The sequence below is a fragment of the Sminthopsis crassicaudata genome, chromosome 4, assembly GCF_048593235.1.
Source record: "Sminthopsis crassicaudata isolate SCR6 chromosome 4, ASM4859323v1, whole genome shotgun sequence".
NCBI classification, from domain to species: domain Eukaryota; kingdom Metazoa; phylum Chordata; class Mammalia; order Dasyuromorphia; family Dasyuridae; genus Sminthopsis; species Sminthopsis crassicaudata.
Window position 1 is genome coordinate 37985754 of NC_133620.1, and position 21767 is coordinate 38007520.

The following is a 21767-nucleotide window of genomic DNA, read 5'->3' on the forward strand; positions in this document are numbered from 1 at the left end:
TCAAACCAATTTATCTTTTAAGTTCTGTTCTTTCTTAGATACCACCACATCCATGGATGCAGTCAGTCGTTATATATTGTAACTTCTATCTTCACATCTGTCCCCTTCTCTCTACTAACACAGCTGACACTGATTCAGTCCTGATCATTTTATGATTTGACACTTGCAGTGTCAGTCTGCTGATTAGTCTCCCACACAGCATTTGATTTCTGTCCTTTCCAGTTGATCCTCCACAAAGCTCTCAAAGTGATTATCTTAAAAGGCAGGTTTGACCATGTCACTCCCCTACTCAATAAATTCCAGCAGCTCTCCATTCACTTTAGGATTAAATTATGATTAATTTTTTTTTCATCCTTTAAAAATGTCTCTTTTATATAAGCTTTTAATTTTATATAATAATTCCTACAAAAATAATTTGTAATTAGGTATATATGTATATGTTGTGAGTTGTACTCATTTTTTTTTTTTTAACTGATGGGAAGAGAAATCAAAAAACTTTAGAAGCCTCTAGTCTAAAATAATTATCTTTCCAAAGAAGTGAAATACTGCTATACCTTTATATATAAAAAGAAGGAACCCTCTTCCAATCTTTTTGCTAATCTGCATTTTCTTAAGAGAACCATAGTTGTTATAGTGGAACCTAAGTTATAAAATGCACTGCAGACATGATGTAATACTAGACTTTCATCAGAAACTGTACCTGGAAATCCATACTCTTTCACCATTTTCCCCAGTATGACGTCAGGAGTTAAATGAATTCTTTCTCCCATCTTTCCACACTCTTTAATCTGGTCAGTTCGTGGAGCATTATAACCTGCAGGATTAGGGGCTTCAATGAAGATATCTGCCTAGAAATGTATTTTTTAAAAAAAGTTTTTTTGTTACATAGAATGTCATAAACAAAACTTGGAATATTGACTAAAAGATTCTGAAATTTTTTTCATTAATTATCAGAAAATTACATTTAAAAATTTGTCATACATGACCTAATATTTAACTTAAAATATCATTTAATAAAAATAATGCTTAATAAAAAAAGTTTGATGATCTTACATTATCGTATGTCTCAAGTTTTGGTTTCTCATAGTCTGGTTTTGTCTGCCATGTCTTAGGAATCAAGATGGAGACTCCTTTGAAGTAAAATCTTTTTTCTGTGGCCTCATACAGGAAAGTTGAAGCCTTTGATACCATGTCCTATGTGGAAAGAAGAGATCTATCAGGAAACCTGGCTGCTGACAGAGGGATAAAAACAATTGTTTAACTTCACAAAGAAAGTTGCTAGTATAAAAAGATCACAGCATTTTAAACAAGTGAAAGTGGCAAAATTTGGATGTTTATATTGTTCAATCTTTTTGTTGTGTCCCAATAATGCATGCTGTTTAGGAAGAAGCAAGAGTATACATTTCCTTCTTCATGGAGCCCCAATCCCATGGAAATATTCCAAACCAAGTTTGCCCCACACCATATGTCTTTATGCTAAACACATATTCACATGGACCTACAACCATATATAGCCCCAGATAGAATCAAAGGTATACGGTGACAATGTAATGGTTTTGTTTAAAATTGTGCTCAAGGTTTCTTTAAAGCAAATTGTAATTCCAGGATTTATCACAAGTGAGGCTGGGGCTTTGTTGTAGTGAATTCCATTTTGAGGGAGCATAGAAAGAACGCGAGGACCTCTCAGCAATGTTGTTCCTTTTAGGCTCTCAACATCAGTTAGAATGGGAGCTCCCTGAGAGTATGGGTTGTTTTGTTCCCTTGAATCCTCTGCACAGAGTAACTAGCACATAGGAGATGCCTAACAAGTGCTTTTCAATTGATTGGTCAGATGACAACCTTACTTTAATTTCCAATCCATTTTGCTATAATTATTATAGTTATTATTTACATTTGTGGACTCTTCATTATCTAAATTAACCTAAATGAGGCTAAGATAGTATAATAAGGTGGAAGAAGTACTGGAGTGGGATCAGATGTTTGGGGGCTAAGAGTCAAGCCTGCCATGCTAATACTTCATAAATCTTGTGATTTTGAGTAAAATATTTAACTAGACTCAGTGCTCTCATCTGTGAAATAAGATTAAATTGCTCCTCTTGTCTCATAAATAGCCAGCTTTTCAGTGAGGATACACTGATTGGAATGCTTTGCCAAAGCTTCTTCAGCCTTTACCATGAAACTTGGTTGATCTGTAAGCCAGTTCCAAAGCATGGAGGGTTTGATACATGTCTTGTTGGGGCCCTGAAATTGTTCCTCCCATCCTTAGAGTCACTAAGAACTTCACTGTTAACAGGACACAGTTCAAGTAAACTCAGTTCGATATATAGCTTTTAAATACCTAACATTTGCAAAACATCCCTGGGGATGCAAATATGGCTTTGAGGAAGATCCTGCTCTTTAGGAGTTTGAAATCTAATGGAAAATAGGAGTTGGGGAACAACCACATATACAAATAGTTATAATACAAGGAGAAGTGTGATAAATTCAAGGAGATGGGAGTGAGACTCAGCCAAGGGGGAGTAACTAGCTCTGCTGGGAAATAATCATCAGAGGAAAACTAGGAAAAGCTTTCTGTGGAAGGTGGAATTTTAGCTGGGGCTTGAAGGAAGCCCAGGAGGTGGAGATGAGAAGGGATAGAATTCCCAACATGGAGCAAACAGAGAAAGTACTGAGTTAGGACATGGAGTGAATGGTGAAAAGATGGGAAAAGCAGAAGGGAGATAGGTTATGAAGGGCTTTGAAGGCCAGACATTATTTTGTATTTTATCTTGGAGGTGATGGGTAACTCTGGAGCTTGTGGGGGGGGGGCAAAATGTGCAGCATGGTCAGACCTCTCCTTTAGGAAGGTCACTATGACAGCTGAGTGGAAGATGACCAGAATGGGGAGAGATATGGGCAGGGAGGCTGACCATCAGAGGATTGCAAAACCCAATCTTCAATCCTATTGAATCTAGAATTAAGTACAAATTCCTCAACTTTTCATTTGTCCTCTCCCAGAAGAGGTTGGCTATCCCTCTAATTAGAAAGTGCTTCCTCTACTTCTTGGTATCTTTTGGTTTCCTGCAGGCAAGGCTCTGCTCACCAGTAGCCTCTTAAAGGAATTTTCCTGGTCCTCCTCGTGATTCAAGCTTTCTCCAGTGAAATGGAAGCTCATTCATTGAAAGGACTATTTTTCATTTCTGATTTTGTATTCTCAGTGCTCAGCAAAATTCCTTCCAATCATAGGAGCTCAGTAAGTCTTGTTAAATTGAACTGAATTATCCACTTGATAAATGAGTAACAAAGGCTGCTACAAGTTTCTTCTGCTCCCATTCTTCCTCTATTCTGCTCTTTCATCTTCCCCAAATGGCAGATCTGACCACTTTACCCATTTATTTATTAAACTCCAATGATTCCCTGGCATTACTAGAATCAAATAGAAAATCCTTTGTTTCACTTTCAGAGCTCTTCACAACCTTCCTCTCCCCTCATCCCTCTCCAGCCTTCTGCACCCAAGCAAGTGCCCTGGGACACAGTCACACTAACCTCCTTGCCTAAAATTTGTACATTTGTAGATAAGTCAGGAGAACCTAGACTCCAGAGATAGATTTCAGGGAGTCCCTGAACTTGGATGGGAAAAAGATCACATCCTTATTTGGCACTAACCTTTGGCTTCCTCTGTAATCCTCTCGATAATTTTTATGCATTTAAAAACATTATTCTGAGGATAGTTCTGGGGAGTTCGTCAGACTGCCAAATTTCAGGAATACTGGACTTGACATTCAAATTCTGGCTTATAGGCTTAGCTAGAAGTGATTGTAAGGAAGTCACTTAGCTTTCTGTAAAATGAGATTTGATGTTTGAATGACATTGTTGTTCATATAATGAAGAGGGGACCCCGAAACTCTGAAAATCCTTAAAGAAGAAAATCTCCTTCAACTCTGCCTCAGTGAGGGACCCTGCCCCAAAGGACAGTTTCTTCTTTGCTATCTGGGTGGGGTCAGCTCAGTCCAGAAACTCATTGAATTCAATTCAAATTCTAGCTCTATCTGAAACCCAGCTAGGAGCCAATTTGGGACTCCACCCGCAGGCCCCCTTCAGCTTGTAGCCAAAGCTCTCATTATAAAAAGAGCCAACTAAATCCCTCTCTTTGCAGAGGTTCCAAACTTGCCAGCTCCATGCTTGGCATGCCAAGAGCCTCTATCCACTGGAACACTCTTTCCAGTGTCCTCCTCTCTTTACTCTCACCTATTTCCCTAACCAGACTTTATGCCTTTATTTCTAACCTTACTTCCAATCCTCATAATAAACCTCTTTTATCAATTTTTCGGGTCTGTAAATTCCTTTACACAGAACCTCTGCACCACCAGAAGGGAGTCCCAAAACTCCCTACCCTTGCACCAAATCCCAAGGGTTTGCAGAGGAGCCAAACCTCTCCATTTGGTTCCCTGAACCCCAAACCTGCCACTAGACCTTATCCTTTAACTCTCTGACCACCAGAAACCTTAATTTCATATTGGTTCCTGTTGAGGCCCTGGATATCTTAGAATCAGCTGTAGTAAAGCAAAAATCTTTATTCTTAGTCTTTTGGGGTCGCTGTCAGGGGATCAGATAGAGGAATCTCCACACCTCCTTCCTCTCTCTCCACCGCCAAAGAATGATCCTCCTTCTCCCACTCCACCTGCTGATCTCTCCTCCCTTCTCTCACCACACCCACAGATCGAGCCAGCATAGACTTGAGTAGGGTCATCCTCCAGACATGTTAATAGAAAATTGTCCAATTGGTAATTAGCCCTCAGTGCTAGGTTACCTTGCATCTAGGTTAAGTAATCTGCTCAGTTCTAGCCCTTTACAGGTTCCCTAAAGCTAAACCTCATCATTTGGTTCCCTGACCAGGAACCAAAAATTAGAACCTCCAAACCCTGGACACTCAGAACCAATTTGGGTTTTGAGATGTTCCTGCAGTATCCTTCCAGGAAAAATACCTGCAGTCCTTCTTTTGTCTCACTCTATCTCTATAGTGGTAGAGGGCACCCAGCCTAGGTCTGGGCTGTGGGCCTTATTCCCCTGGGGGGGGGGGGGGGGCAATATTTGCATTTTCTGGCAAAAAGGCCTCTTTGTCACCCTCTATTCTTAGAGATAGTGGGACCAGGAAATCTGAAACTTTGGACAAGGTAAAAGACCTTTTTTTTCCTTTCCTTATTCTGTAGCAAATCTAGACAGAAGTGCTGCAAGAATTTAGGAAAACTAAAAGCTTTTACTTTTTCACAATCTAGACACACCTCTGCCTCTAAAAATGCTTCCTTGAGCAGAGATACTTGGTTTGAGGAAACTCCCTCTGCCCAGCCCTCCAGAGACAAAGGACCTTCTTTTGCATCCTAAGGCACTCCTAAATTCCTTTTTCTCTCACCAGAAAGCCCTGCTCTCAGGCAGGAACTCCAAGATGTGAGAGGAAGTGTCTTCTTAACACCCCCCCCAGAACAAGGAGACACATGACCATTCTGGGGACCCCATCCCTCTCGAGGGTCCCAGGCCAGCACTCTCTTTCATCTGTTCTGGGGAAATAAATGGAAATCTTAAGAGAAGCTGTATTTGAGCCCTTTTCCCACTCTGCTATTAAATTCAATGGAGTCTCTAATGGTCAGGTTGTCACCACGAGGAGAAAGGTCACTGAATTGGGGTGAATTTGGAGAACATTTCTCTCTACCCACGGCTGCTACTCTCTGGCCAGGGGTGAGCCGTCTCTCCATCAGGACTTGCTTTCCCAGCAAGATTTGGGAGTTTAGACGAGCTGCCCCCACCATGGCAGCACCAGAGGAGCCCTCGCTATTTAGGACGCACTGGGTAAGATGGCATCTCTTCCTCCCCCACCCTCACTCTGGCCTTTCCTCCCCCTCCCCCCATAGAATGGGGATCACGGAATTCAAGGCCTTTTTCAGACCTCTCCCATATGGCTTGGCAACCTGCCATTTAAATGCTCTTATCCTGTCCCCTTCTTGGGGTACTGTACAGTGGGGAGACTGGGGACTCAATCTCATCTCCTCAAATCTCCAGACCAGCATTCTGGACAAGCGGGCCATGCCCCTCCCAAACCCTTTGCCTGGCTCTTGAAGAAGCCATAGTTTCCAGCCCTCTCAGGAAGCAATCTGTTCACATACATTTAAAACAGGACTCGGTTTCCCCAATTTGGTCATCCTGCCTTAACACACTGCCTCCCCTTTATAGCCTTTTATGCTTTTGCATGCTCATGCCATGTCTACAAAAATAGGGGATTCCAAACTGCTCTCGGTTTTTTTCTAACCTCAGAGCACTTGTTAAACTTTAAACCTGCCACTAGACCTTATCATTTAACTCCCTGGCCACCAGAAATCCTAATCTCATTTTGGTTCCCTAAATCTGAACCTCATCAATAAGTCTGACTCTTTGGTGCCTCGCTTGGGGTTTTCTCAGTAAAGATACTGGAGTGGTTTGCCATTTCCTTCTCCAGCTCATTTTACAAATGAGGAAACTGAGGGAAACATGATTAATGATTTGCCCACTAGCGTCTGAGTTCAGATTTGAACTCCTTCTGACTCCAGTCCTTGTGCTCTAGCCACTACCTCCTAACTGCCCTTAAAATGACTAAATATCAATTGTGAGATGATCATCTCAAAGGCCTACTTTGGGTGACAAGCATTTCTGAAGCATCTGTTCTGTGCAGCCATTGTATTAGGCAGAGAGGATACAAAGGCAAAAAGCAAACAACCTCTGTCCTGAAGTAACTCTTTCTACTGGGGGAAAACTGTTGGAACATGGATAATTCATGACAAAATATTTTGAATGAGTAATTCCAATATTTGTTGGAGGCAGAAGGAAGTGAGTGCTCCTGTAATTGGCATCTGGCAGGGGAGAGCAACAGAATTCCTTTTGCCTGTCCCCCTAAAGTTTGATACCCTCTGAACTCTACCAGGGAAGGAGAAACTACAAGGCAGGAAGCTTCTGAGGATTAGGATTGCCCCAAACTAGGAAGAGGGATATAAAGGTAATGGCATTTCTGGCAAAATAGTTTTTGTAACTGTTCCAAATGGAACTGTCCCTGTTAGCATATCCGGCGCCACTGAGGACATAGTTATTTCTGAAAAAAAGACCTCCTTTCTTCCCCTTTAAATTTAACTAATGTTAATAGCAAAGGCATCAGTAAAAAATGTTTAAAAGATTGCACTAGTCTTCTTGCTTGCTACCTGCTTTCAGTTCATATAGAGCAAGCCAATGAAATATTAAGATCCTTTACAAATAAAAAAATAGTTAGCAATAAAGTATTCTCCTTTACATACACAGACACATTTTAGAATTCAAAGAAAATGGAAGAGCAAACAAGCAACACTTCTCCTACCTGGATTTCCTTAATCAGCTTTTCATCCTCTGGCAAATCTGGGCTAATTGCAATGACCACATCTTCATAGCCATTGTTATTCAGCTTAATGAGAGAAGTGCCTGCTCCTTGGAACATGTACAGGACCAAGGTTAAAAGAAATGTTTTAAATGACACCATAGTGGGGTGTCTGTATCCAGCTTCTTTGGGAAGAGGCCAGTCTAGGAAATTGTTTTCTGCTGCTATATATATGCTCTTAAAAGTTATTAGCACAATTTACCCAGGACTTTGACCCTGTTTCTAATTAAATGAATATGTTTCATCGTCATGTCAAAAACAGTTTACAGCAATAGTACTTAAAAATGTTTGCTTATGACAGAAAAAACTCACCTCATCTCTCAGTATTAGGCAATTCTTATAGAAAAGGTGCCAAGCTACAGTAGAAGAGGGAATTTCCTTATCTGGAAGCTTCCTTTTTTTTTCTTCAATGAAATACCAGATTTTCTCTTTCTCTGTTTCTCTCTATCTCTGTCTCTTTCTGTTTCTCTGTCTTTCTGTCTGTCTCTCTTTATGTGTCTTACATACACATACACACAACCATAACACACATATCTGTATGTATGTATGTTTTCTTATATGTTTGCTAGATGGCAAAATACTGTTCTTAAGTATGAAAGGTGATTTCTCAAAAAAATTTTTAATTATAGCTTTTTATTTACCAGATATATGCATGGGTAATTTTTCAGCATTGACAATTGCCAAACCTTTTGTTCCAATTTTTCCTCTCCTTTCTCCCCCTCCAGATGGCAAGTTGACCAATACATGTTAAACATGTTAAAATATATGTTAAATACAATATATGTATACATGTCAAAACAGTTGTTTTGCTGTACAAGAAGAATTAAACTTTGAAATAGTGTACAATTAGCCTGTGAAGGAAATAAAAAATGCAGGTGGACAAAAATAGAGGGATTGGGAATTCTAGGTAGTGGTTCATAGTCGTCTCCCAGAGTTCTTTCGCTGGCTGTAGCTGGTTCAGTTCATTACTGCTCTCTTGGAACTGATTTGGTTCATCTCATTGCTGAAGATGGCCACGTCCTTCAGAATTGATTATCATATAGTATCGTTGTTGAAGTGTATAATGATCTCCTGGTCCTTCCCATTTCACTCAGCATCAGTTCATGTAAGTCTCTCCAGGCCTTTCTGAAATCATCCTGCTGGTCATTTCTTACAGAACAATAATATTCCACAACATTCATGTACCACAATTTATTCAGACATTCCCCATCTGATGGGCATCCATGTAGTTTCCAGTTTCTGGCCACTACAAAAAGGGCTGCCATAAACATTTTGGCACATACAGGTCCCTTTCCCCTCTTTAGTATTTCCTTGGGATATAAGCCCGGTAGTAACACTGCTGGATCAAAGGGGATGCACAACTTGATAACTTTTGGGGCATAATTCCAGATGGCTCTCCAGAATGGCTGGATTCTTTCACAACTCCACTAACAATGTATCAGTGTCCCTGTTTTCCCACATCCCCTCCAACATTTAGCATTATCTTTTCCTGTCATCTTAGCCAATCTGACAGGTGTGTAGTGGTATCTCAGAGTTGTCTTAATTTGCATTTCTCTGATTAGTAATGACTTGGAGCATGAAAGGTGATTTTTAAGGATATAGGCATATGGATATGTAGAAACATTATTAATGTAAAATTATAATTATTTCAGTGTTTGAAGATTTTGTGTTTTCTTAAGTGTGGGTGCTCTTTCCCCTAGTTCAAAAACCTCTTTCTTTGGGGGAAGGGTTTAACTTTAGGTTCTTAATTTTTTTTTTTTAAGTTTTTAATAACTATTTCAGGACAGTTTTTTTTTTTTTCTTTGAAGACTTATATATTTACATGTGTAATGGATAGGGGTTCATTATGCTAAAAAAAAGGTTAAGAAATCTTACCTTTAGAACTGATCTTTGTGTATTGCAAGTAGCCAAAATCTTATCAGCTTGGAGTCACCTAATAAATGAACCTGAAGTGGCTTCTCAGCAAACAAAATATCCATTTCACCAATTGACCCTTGCTTGAAACTTTGGTAGAACCTGCCATAGTTTTAGCTGTACTGGCAAAGTACTTTAAGAACTCAGTATCATCAACATGGATGAGAAATCAGAATGAGATTTTGAGGGAGTCTTTTTATTGTACTTAATAATAAGGATGATGATAAGTTTTAAAATTATGAACTTTATCTTTTAAGGTCCCAAGAGTTTATTGTAAATCTATCACTTTACAAGCCTGGTAATAGAATAGTATTTCTATTCATTAAAATACTGATGACTTCTAATATACCTCTAACATGGGAGATAATTTGGGAAATTAAATTATAGTGCAAAATGCTTATGATAATACAGTATTAATTAATTTTGATAAAGTGGGAAAGAGAACTGATAATAAAAGCAACAATAATAATTATTAAAATAACAATAACTCATCTGTATAGTACAGAAGTTCTTAACTTGTTGTCCATGGATGGATTTGGGGAGTCCATAACCTTAGACAAAATAAAAAATATAACAAATAAATAAAAAACAAATGACACCTTTATTTTCTCTACCCCTAGGAAATTTTGCATTTCTTTCAATTATTTAAAACCATGATTTTGAAGAGACCACTATTTCTTTCTTTCTTTGTTTTTTTACCAGATTGCTAAAGTGGTTCAGAATTTCTATTAAGTAGATTTCACTTCTGCCATACCTTTTTTACTCTTATTCTATTGGCTTCTAATCACTATTATCTAATCATTAATTCTAATCATAGTCAGTCATTCCATAGACATTCATGAATCATTAAGCCCTGACTCTCTCTTTTCCCCAGGCTAAGTGGAAGGTGTGGCTAAGAAGTCACAAAAGGCTCATCTATGCACCAAAGCAGGATCATAAAAAAGAATCGTGGACCCCGGAAGAGAGAGAGGAGAGTCCTAGGAATCAATCGGCCTCACTGCTCAGGAGCTAGAGAGGGATACTGAACTTAGGTTTGATGTCCAAGCATGCATTCTGACCCGCCATTCCTTATGGCCAGCCCAGCTTTGCCCCACAGCTTCATCTTTTGCTGCTGACCTCTGCCCACTAGGACAGTCAAGGCCCTGGAAGTGGAGTCCTTAGCACTGAACTCCAGCCTTGAATCAGTCACTGAATCAGTCACTGACTCACTGTTCACCTTTGCTCATTCCGATGGATAGGGTGCAGTGTCCTGTTCAGCTTCTGTGGTCAGAACTTTTGGCAATTAGCCAATAAGATTCTGAGAATGGCCCAAATCATCAAAGGAAGCATATTTATTTCTTTATTAAAGCTATTTATAAACCATATAGAACCAGGAACACAAATATGGAAATCCATTGAAGAACAGCACAGAGGAGTTGAGAACAGATTCTCCAGTTCCACCCTCTATTATTGTTCAGCCGTTTTCAGTCATGTCTGACTTTTGGTGGTCCCATTAGTTTTTTGTTTGTCTGTCTGCCAAAGATACTGGAATGGTTTGCCCTTTCCTTCTCTGACTCACTTGACAGATGGGGAAACTGAAGCAAACAGGGATATGTGACTTGCTAATATGCTAATATGTCTGAGGCAGGTTTGAGCAGGTCTTCTTGACCTAAGGGCAGCCCCCATCCATTGAGCCATTTAGTCCTAGCCCCTGCTTGAGGAGTGCATGAGGGGTTAAGCCAGGACTAGCACCTCTGGTGTGAAGGCTTGTCAAGGCCTTTTCAGGGCTGATCATCTACATCTAGTGTCCAACTGGTCAACCAATTCTCACCTGTAGCTCCAACAAGCTGTACCAGCCACCTCTGGTCAAACTATCTTGGTGGACAGGTTAAAGCAGGTTGAGGTAGACCTCAAACCCATCTGTGACAAAGGGGTCTGCCTCCAGCAAGCATGGGAAGATTTCCCTCAGCAGAAGAGGCAGATGACAACAGTTTGTTCAAGTGGCCATGAAGATGGCTGAGGCAGGTGTCTAGAATTCCATCAAACACTGAAGGTTCCAAAGTTATCTGCTGCCTCTGGAGCCATCACCAATCATGTCAACTTTTGTCCTGCAAACATTAAATTGCTATGTAAATACTAGCTATTGTAATCATTGTGGCATTATTAAGAAGGAAGAAATTGACTGCTTGATGAAGAAGAGGGAAAAAAAAGAAGAAATTGCTATTATCCACCTCCAGAACTGAACGAGTCCAACTGAAGCATACTTTTAAAAAGTTCGTTATTCTCATTTTGTTTTTTAGTCTGTGTTTTCTTTTGTTACATGTCCTTGCACATAGTTTAATCTATATAAAATTGCTTGCCTTCTCAAGGAGGAGGAGGGAAGGAAGGAAGAGAGAGAAAATTTTTATTTATTTATCTTTTTGCTGAGGCAATTGGGATTAAGCCCAGGGTCACATAGCTAGGAAGAAGTGTTAATTAAGTGTCTGAGGCCAGATTTGAACTCAAGTCCTCCTGACTTCAGGACTGGTGCTCTATCCACTGTATCACCTAGCTGCTCCTGAGAGAAAAATATCAAAATACATATTATTATTATTTAAAGGAGTTTAGAGTGGTTTGGGGAAGAAGTTGGGTATGTTCCTGCCTTTACTTTGCCATCTTAGCTTACTCCACCAGATTGGGATCCTGTAGAATGACTCAGATTTTGCTTATTCCCAGCAGGAAGTAGTTTCAGGAGATGAAATCATCACCCCATACATCAAAGAACTTTGAGCCACATTTGTTTGGAAGGAAACTGATTGTTGAGGCAAATGGACCCAATCAAAATATTACCCTAGTGTCTGAGGGGACCCCCCCCAAACTGACCTGTGCTGATCTCTGTTATTGTGCCCTGGTACATTCCCACACCACAGGCCAGCTTTGGGACGCTATTTAACAAGGGTCCCTGTATTTGGCCTCTAAAATTTCAGCATTGGTCTGTTTAGGGACCCCAAGCCCACTTTTCTTTTTTCTTTCTTTTTTTTTTTTAGCTTTTTATTTTCAAAATATATGCATAGTTTTCAACATTAACCCTTGCAAAACCTTGTGTTTCACATTTTCTCTCTCCCTTCCCCCCACTCCCTCCCTTAGACAGCAAGTAATCCAATATGTGAAACATGTACATCCCTTCTATCTATATTTCCACAATTATTATGCTGTGCAAGAAAAGTCAGATCAAAATGGGAAAAAATGAGAAAGAAAACAAAAAGCAAGCAAACAGCAACAAAAAGGTGAAAAAAACTATGCTGTGATCCACCTTCAGTCTCCACAGTCCTCTCTCTGGATGCAGATCATAATTCAATCATAAATCCACTGGAATTGGCCTATACTACTTCAGTGTTGAAAAGAACCCATCCATCAGAATTGATCATCATATAGTCTTCTTGTTGTTGTGTACAATGATCTCCTGGTCCTGCTCATTTCACTCAGCATCAGTTCCTCTAAGTCTCTCCAGGCCTCTCTAAACTCATCCTGCTGGTCGTTTCTTGTTGAACAGTAATATTCCATAATATTCATGTACCATGACTTTTTTAACCATTCCCAGCTGATGGGTATACATTCAGTTTCCAGTTTTTTGACACTACAAAAAAGGGCTGCCACAAACATCTTTGCACACATGAGTTTCTTTTTCTTTTTTATGATCTCCTGGGGATACAGGCATAGGAGAAACATTGCTGAATCAAAGGGTATACACAATTTGATAGCCCTTTGGGCATAATTCCAAATTGCTCTCCAGAATGGTTGAATCAGTTCACAACTCCACCAACAATATATTAGTGTCCCAGTCTTCCCACATCACATCCAACATTTATCATTATCTTTTTCTGTCATCTTAACCAATTTGAGAGGTATATAGTGGTATCTCAGAGTTTTAATTTGCATTTCTCTGATCAATAGTGATTCAAAGCATTTTTTATATGACTAGAAATGGTTTTAATTTTTTCATCTGAAAATTGTTTGTTCATATTCTTTGACCATTTATCAATTGGAGAATGGCTTGAATTCTTATGAATTTGAGTTAATTCTCTATATATTTTAGAAATGAGGCCTTTATCAGAACCCTTGGGTGTAAAATTTCCCCCCAATTTACTGCTTCCATTCTAATCTTGTCTGCATTGGTTTTGTTTATACAAAAAAACTTTTTAATTAATATAAACACAATTATCCATTTGGCATTCCATAATGTATTCTAGTTCTTCTTGGCCACAAATTCCTTGTTTTTACACAGATCTAAGAGGTAGACTATCTACTGTTCTGCTAATTTGCTTATTGTATCACTCTATCTAAATCATGAATCCATTTTGATCTTATCTTGGTGTAGAGTGTTAGGTGTTGATCAATGCCTAGTTTTTGCCATTCTATTTTCCAATTTTCCCAGCAATTTTTATCAAATAGTGAGTTCTTATCCTGGGATCTTTGGATTTATCAAACACTAGATTACTATAGTTATTGACTATTGTGTCTTGTGAATCTAACCTATTCCACTGATCCATTACTCTATTTCTTAGGCAGTATCAGATGGTTTTGATGATCATTGCTTTATAATATAGTTTTAGGTCTGGTACAGCTAGACTATCTTCATTTTCTTTTATTTTCATTAATTCCCTTGAAATTATTGACCTTTTGTTCTTCCAGATGGATTTTGTTATTATCTTTTCTAGCTCTGTAAAGTAATTTCTTGGCAGTTTGATTGGTATGGCACTGAATAAAGTAGATTAATTTAAGTAGAACTGATCTTCTTCAGATTGTTTAAATCTGACTTTATTTGTGTGGAAAGTATTTTGTAATTGTATTCATATAGTTCCTGGCTTTGTCTTGACAAGTAGAGACACAAATATTTTATATTATCTACAGTTATTTTAAATGGAATTTCTCTTTGCATCTCTTAGTGTTGTGCTTTGTTGGTAATATATAAAAATGGTAATGATTTTGTGGATTTATCTTGAAATTTTGCTAAAGTTGTTCATTGTTTCTCGTCACTTTTTAGTTGATTCTCTAGTATTCTCTAAGTATACCATCTTATCATTTGAAAAGAATGATGTTTTCTCATCACTTATTCTACTTATAATTTTTTTCTTCTCTTATTGCTAAAGCTAATATCCAACTCACTTTTCAAAGATTTCTTTAAGAAGTCAAAAAATTAGGAAAATGATGAGGTCAGTGGTTCATTAGCAGAGAAAGAATAAAATATTCATGGAATTGTTTCCTGAGGCAAACAGGAAGGGCACTGATTGGGATCAGTTTAACTCTATAACAACTTTACTGTGTCCAGCCAAGAAATCCAAGTTATGCCAAAACCCTGAGGTTAAATTTCCCCTATAAATCTGTTCATGGCTCATGCCATCTTTGCTGAATCTCTCTTAGGGGTATAGGCCATCATGGCACTCTGCCTCCCGGTGTGACTTTCCTTTCATCCCTCCCCCATAGTACCTGGTATCTCTCCTCTCTGATCTCCCCACTATGTCTCATGATGTCTTTCTCCTTATAGCTAACTAACTATATACTCTCTTTCATGCTCTCTTTCATGTTTACCCCTCTTGGTGTCTATTGTATCTCTCCATTTTGTCTGTACTTCTTCTCCTAAATAAATCTACCTTTTCTCAAAGAGAAAGGCCATTGTGAATGATCAGACCCCAACATTTAGTGCACATCATTTGGTGCCAGAACCATACCAATTGGTGTCTACAATAATCACATCAACAGTAACATCTGCATATGAAATATCAACATATTTATTGAACTATTTAATTGCTTCTTCAAAATTATAAATTTATATATACACACACACATATATATATATATTTATATGCAATTTGAGTTATCTGATTTCATAGGATCATAGATCTGCTTCCCACAAAAAGTAATCTTATCAATACTCCAGTCTTTCCTTGTCAACCCCACCTAGTTACTCAGGACCTCATCAATCTCCCAAATTCTTATAACAGTACTGTGTAATAAACCACAAGAGCAGTGACTCTTCTAGACTAGGTAATTTATCACAGATAAGAGAGGGGAGTTGGTTTGCTACTGAAGTCAGATGGTATCAAAATAAGTGGATGATTCATTACCAGGAAGGGGAGAAAAGGAGCAGAGATTGTTTTGTATATTTGAATATACGGTTGGAGGTAGAAAATGAGAGAATACCAATCAATACTCAGATTACACTTAAAAATTCACAGATTACAAGATTCTGAAATTGGGGAAGTCATTAGAGCTGGAAATGTCCAAGAGATTAATTATTCAAGTCTTTTATTCTATTTCTGTAAAATGGTGATGATGAAGATGATAGAACTTAACTCACATTTGATTGAATGAAAAATCATTTAATAAATAATTACTGCATGTCAGACACTGTTCTAAGAGTTAAAGATACCAGTACAAAAAGCTAGAGGCTTTCTAATAGGGAAAGACAACAAATAAAGGGGAATGGTGGCCAAGAAGAGGTGTGTTTGTCCTTCTGGGAAGACACAGGAATGATGTCACATGGTTCTTAGTCATATTTTCTTTCCAGCAATGTTGATGTTGATTTGTTTACTGTTCCTCGAACTATAAATGAAAAGAGATGACAGTAAAAGGTATTATAACCTGACCAGAACTAGAGAACTGGATGGAAGGTCTAGGTGATAAGAACTGTGATGAACTCTCACCAGACCAGAGTGTGAGCAGGAACCAAATGCAGAGTCAGCTGAAGGACGTAGCTTGGCATGAAGATGGTGAGGGTACAGTGAGTTAGCACTGACTCAGGGTACATATGGCCCACTCTGCCCCATTAATAGGCAAGGAAAAGCATGATAGGGAGATAGAAAAGACTAAGTTGCTACCAATCTTCAACACAGAATATTTATTTAAAAATCCTTGAATTTCTTTAGTAGTCTAGACATGAGGTAGAACAAAGCTTCTTAGTTTGAACCATTAGCTTGAATCTTTTGAGAAAGTGTGATTCCTATCATATTATTTTTACTATAAACCTACCTCTAGGACAGGTGCTCCTACCATATTCCCCTGTGAAATCATCACAGAATTGTTTTTCCAGCTGCTTCTCATATTTACTAGTTGTCATGAGGCATGTAGAATCTAGAAAAACTGAAAAACTATTGTTTTTTTTTAATTGATTTTTAAAAAACTTTATTGAATTTTATTTTGCCTATTTTGTGCAGGTAGGGCCAACCGGGGTGTCTGTGAGCCTGAGTGTGTTTGACAGGATGTATCTCATGACTAGTTTTAGATCTCTGAAGGATTTGTGAAACATCATTTGCTTTAAGGCCTCCAGATTTGTGACCTACCATACTGTCAGGGTAAGATAAGACCTAACCAATCTGAGCCATGGTTTCTTGTTCTCTCATCCCTTGTTCCCTAGATGCCGAGGCCAGCATAAAGTTTTGGCCTGGTGTGCTTTACAGTCAAGAGAGAGGAATTTGCTTCTCTCTTACACCTTCCATTTAGACCCAAACTATGTGGATCTATGACTGTGTCAGTGATCTCCAAAGTCAGAGCTGCACACTTCTGGAGAGCCTTAGCAACACCATCAAATGGACTATGGTACGATGTCATGAGTAGCCACCAGAGAGTGAGAACATAGGTCTCACATCCTGTTTGTTTGTTTGTTGTTCTTCATTCTTAGAGGACCAACATGACATCAGTAGAGTCAAGTTACAGTGTGTCCAACTATGGCTGATCAGACCTGTATGAACTTGGGATGCTCTACCAAAGATTGGCCACAAATAGTCCATGTGAATATTTGGGGTAAATTCTCTAAATTTTCACATATTGCATTTCTTTTGAGCTACTGCAACTTTGCTTTTAGAGCACAGCACCTTCTCTGATGAGGGCACTCCACATGTTGGGTTGTTCTGTGCCAATGTCTCCCATGTCAACAATCAATTTCATAGTTCTTTTTTTAAATAATAAAAGCTTTTTATTTTTCAAAATACACACAAAGATAGTTTTCTTCCCACATTCATCCTTGAAAAATGTCACATTCCAATTTTTTCTCCCTTCCTACTCCACACACAGCAAGCAATCCAGTTTAGGTTAAAATGGGCAATTCCTCTAAACATAGCTCCACATTTGTCATGATGCACAAGAAAAAATAGATCAAAAGGAAAAAAAAAAAACATGAGAAAGAAAGAAAATAAATAATAGTCACAACAAAAAGGTGAAAATACTATCCACCTTCAATCTCCATAATTATCTCTCTGGATGCAGATGGCTCTCTCCACAAGTCTATTGGAATTGGCCTGAATCACCTCATTCATGAAAAGAGCCAAATCTATTACAGTTGATCATCACATAATTTTGTTGCTGTATACAGTGTTCTCTTGGTTCTACTTAATTCATTTAGCATCAATTCCTATAAGTCTTTCCAGGCTTTTCTGAAATGAATCTGCTCATTATTTTGTACAGAACAATAATGTTTTATTACACTCATATACCATAACTTATTCAGCCATTTTCCAACTGATGGGCATCCATTCAGTTTCCAGTTTCTTGCCACTATTAAAAGGGCTGCTACAAACTTTTTTGCATATGTGGGTCCTTTTCCCGTTTTGCTGCATCAAAGTGTATGTACACTTTGATAGCTCTTTGGACATAGTTCTAATTTACTCTCCACAATAGTTGGATCAGTTCATAACTCCACCAATAATGTATTAGTGCCCCAGTTTTTCCACATCCCCTCTAACATTTATAATTATTTTTTCTCGTCATCTTAGCCAATCTGAGAGGTATGAAGTGGTACCTCAGAATTGTCTTAATTTTCAATTCTCTAATAAGTAGTGATTTAGAGCATTTTTTCATATAACTAGAAATGGTTTTGATTTCATCATCTGAAAATTGCCTGTTAATATACTTTGGCTTGTATTCTTATAAATTTGAGTCAATTCTTTATATATTTTAGAAATGAGGCCTTTATTAGAAACACTGGGTGTATAAATCCCCCCCCCCCCCAGTTTTCTGATACTCTTCTAATCGTGGTTGCATTCTTTTTTGTGTGTGTGTACTTTTAAACTTTTAAGTTTAATATAATCAAAATTATCCATTTTGCATTTCATAATATTAGTACTTCTTTAGCCATAAATTTCTTCCTTCTTCATAGATCTAAGAGGTGGATTATCCATTGTTCTCCTGATTTGTTTATAGTATCACTCTTTATGTCTAAATCATAAACCCATCTTGATTTTATCTTGACATAGAAGATTAGGTGTTGGTCAATGCCTAGTTATTGCCATATGATATTCCATTTTTCCCATCAATTTTTGTCACATAGTGAGTTATCCCAGAAGCTGGAGTTTTTGGGTTTATCAAGCACTGGATTACTACAGTCATTGACTATTGTATCTTGTGAATATAATGTAATTCACCGATCCATTATTCTATTTCTTAGCCTGTACCAAATGGTTTTGATGACCATTTCTTTATAATATAGTTTTAGTTCTGGCACAGCTAGACCACCTTCCTTTGCATTTTTTTTTTTCATTCATTCTCTTGAAACTCTTATCCTTTTGTTCTTCCAGATGAACTATTATTATTTTTTTTCTAACTATAATTTCTTAGTAGTTTGACTGGTATGGTTCTGAATTAAATAGATTAGATAGAATTGTCATTTTTTAATATTATCTTGGCCTACAAGAGCACTTGATATTCTTCCACTTGTTTAGATCTAACTTTATTTGTTTGAAAAGTGTTTTGTAATTGTGTTCCTATAGTTCCTGACTTTGTCTTCACAGGTGGAGACACAAATATTTTATATTATCTATTGTCATTTTAAATGGAATTTCTTTCTATCTCTTGCTGCTGGATTTTCAAAATTTTTAAAATAGATTTTGAGAGTGTTCTTGTTGCTTCTTCTGCCTATGATATGAGTACTTGCTCTATATAAGTTATCCAGAAAATAGTCTTTTTGGCAAGTATATGTTTGGCATGTAAACAATGTGGCTAGCTCATGTAGTTGTGTTGTCTGCAGTAAAGTTTGAATGCTTAGCAATTTAGTTTAAGAAAAGAACTCTGTGTTTAATATCTTATCTGTCAAGTGATTTTCAGAATCTTTCTAAGACATTTCAAATGGAAGTGATTCAATTTTCTGGCATGGCACTAGTATACTGTCTAGATTTCATAGATAAACTACAGTAAGATCAACACAGTGGCTCTGTAGATCTTCACTTTGGTAGTCAATCTAATATGTCTTCTTTCTCACACTTTCATTCAGAGCCTCTCAAACTCTGAGCTAGCTCTGGCAATGCATATGTCATCCTGATTATCAATAAATAATTAAAAAGAAGTTTGAAATTTCTTTTGTTTTGGAGGCATTGTTTGTTTGGGTTTATGTCCTTCTATATGTTGATGGAGTGAACTAGGGAAATCTCAGTACTTTAGAATGGAAGGAGGATTAACTATTAAAGAGCCTGGGCACTGATTAAATTGGCTCTTTTTCTAACACAGAATGTCTTTCTTCACCAGCAGAGGGATCAAGGAGGAAGAAAGTATCTTTACAGTGGAAGAATTAGCAGTGAATGAGAATCAGAGCAGAGAAGGCCATGGCATGGTTTGTTTATTCAATGTGCTTCCCCCAGAGTCTGCTTTGAAACTTGTCTAACCCATGCAGGCCCATACTCCTTCATGTATTTTGTGGACATACAGCCATACAAAAAGTAGTTCTATTAAGAAGGGTTTTGAATGTTAAAACAGGAAGTTTGAACTATATTAAGGAGACAATATGGGAATCATAAGGGAAGTTTGAACAGTAGATTTTCATTGTCTGAGAGAGGCTTTAGGAATTAATCTGGCAGTTATATATATACATGTGTGTGTGTATGTGTATGTGTATGTGTATACATATATATATATATGTGTGTATACATATACATATATATATATATATATATATATATATATATATATATATATATATATATATATATATACATGTTGAAAGAGGGAAAGACTAGAGGTGGGGAAAACCACATAATAGGATGCTATTGCAATAGGTAAATGAGACCTAATTAATGTCAGGAACATGGCAAAGATCAAATGGACAGGATGGGCCAGATGATTAGTTATAAGCATGGGTAACTAAAAGATTAGGAATACCATTCACAGAAACAATAGAATCTGAAGAAGTATCATGTGGGTGAAGGGATGGGGGAATGGTGGGGGAAGAATTCAATTTTAGGCATAATTTGAATATGCGGATGGAACATATAGATGGATATATATCGATTAGGCAGATGGAAATGAGAGTGTAGAAACCCATAGAAAGTCAGAATGCACCTGCTTAGAGGTGTAGACACCCTCCTGTGGGTGAATTTACTGAACTAATAAAATTTAGCTCACAAATTTATCCTTCAAAAAACAAACAAACAAACAAAAGAACCCTCAACCATAGCTCATGATTAGTGAAATAATTTGCTTCAGACTTTCGATTCTGAAAAAAAAATGACCAAATTACATTTGTTTGGCTCTGGTCATAGTGTCACTGGCCCAAAATATGTAGGAGTTTTTATAAGTGTTTGATGCCATCAAAACTGGCAATTGTTTTATAGTTACTGTTATATTTAGCTTTTGGTTCTATGTTTCTTTCAAATATATGTATGAGAATTGTACTCAGGTCTTGAGGTTGCATGCAGAAAGACGCTGGTACATTGGAGAAAGTCTAGAAAAAAGTTTGAGGACTGAAACTCTGATATTTAAAGCTCATTTGAAAGAAATGGTAATGTTTAGCATGAAGAAGAAAACTTTTGGGGGTCTATAAGATCATAGGTCCCTAGAGGGACCTTAGAATACAACTTTATTTTATAAATGAGGAAATGAGAACAGAAAGATTAGAATGATAGGTTAAAGATTACTCAGTTCTCTGACTCCAAATCCATCACTTCTCCCACTGAGCCATGATCTTCAAATCTGTGAGGCTCTATCATTTGGAAAGAGAATCAAACTTGGTTCATTTTGCCCAAGAGGGCAGTTCTAGGCACAACAGTTGAGAGACAGGCTTTAGCTCTACAGAAAGAGAACTTTTCTATTAATGAGAACTGTCCAAAAGTGACATGGCCCATTTTGGGAACTTGGGTTTTCCATCTCTAGAGCTTTTCAAGTGGAGTCTCTTTTCCAACCACTGAGTCTTCCATGTCATGTAAGCTTGTTTGGCATTCATTGAATTCATGAATAACTCATGCTATATTGAGGAGATTTCTGCTCAAGTTAAGGATTGCTTCTCTTCCTACTCTGAGATTCTGTCCTGTACAGGTAGACTAACTTCTGGGAACAACTATTGTTGGCTAAACAAAGTGAGAAGTTAAAAGTGTAATCTCTCTGCCAATAGTGACCAATTAATATTTTTTGTTCTTTCTACATTTTAATTGTTTTATTTTTATTGTAGTCTTTTAATTTTCATTGTGTTTATGTTTGAAAATATCTCTCCCTCTGCCCCTAACCAACA

The 21767-nt window shown here is 37.7% G+C and overlaps 1 protein-coding gene across 1 annotated transcript in view; it reads right to left on the reverse strand.

Moving 5' to 3' along the window:
• Positions 1–7548, reverse strand: part of LOC141541820 (calcium-activated chloride channel regulator 1-like) — a 30053-nt gene extending 22505 nt beyond the window's left edge. Inside the window, exons 1-3 of the mRNA XM_074266323.1 lie at positions 7352–7548; positions 1054–1194; positions 701–848 (exon numbers count right to left, since the gene is read on the reverse strand). Of these exons, the coding sequence (XP_074122424.1) occupies positions 701–848; positions 1054–1194; positions 7352–7510 (448 nt within the window). The 5' untranslated portion in view covers positions 7511–7548. The remainder of the gene's footprint in view (positions 1–700; positions 849–1053; positions 1195–7351) is intronic.
• Positions 7549–21767: the final 14219 nt, after the last annotated feature.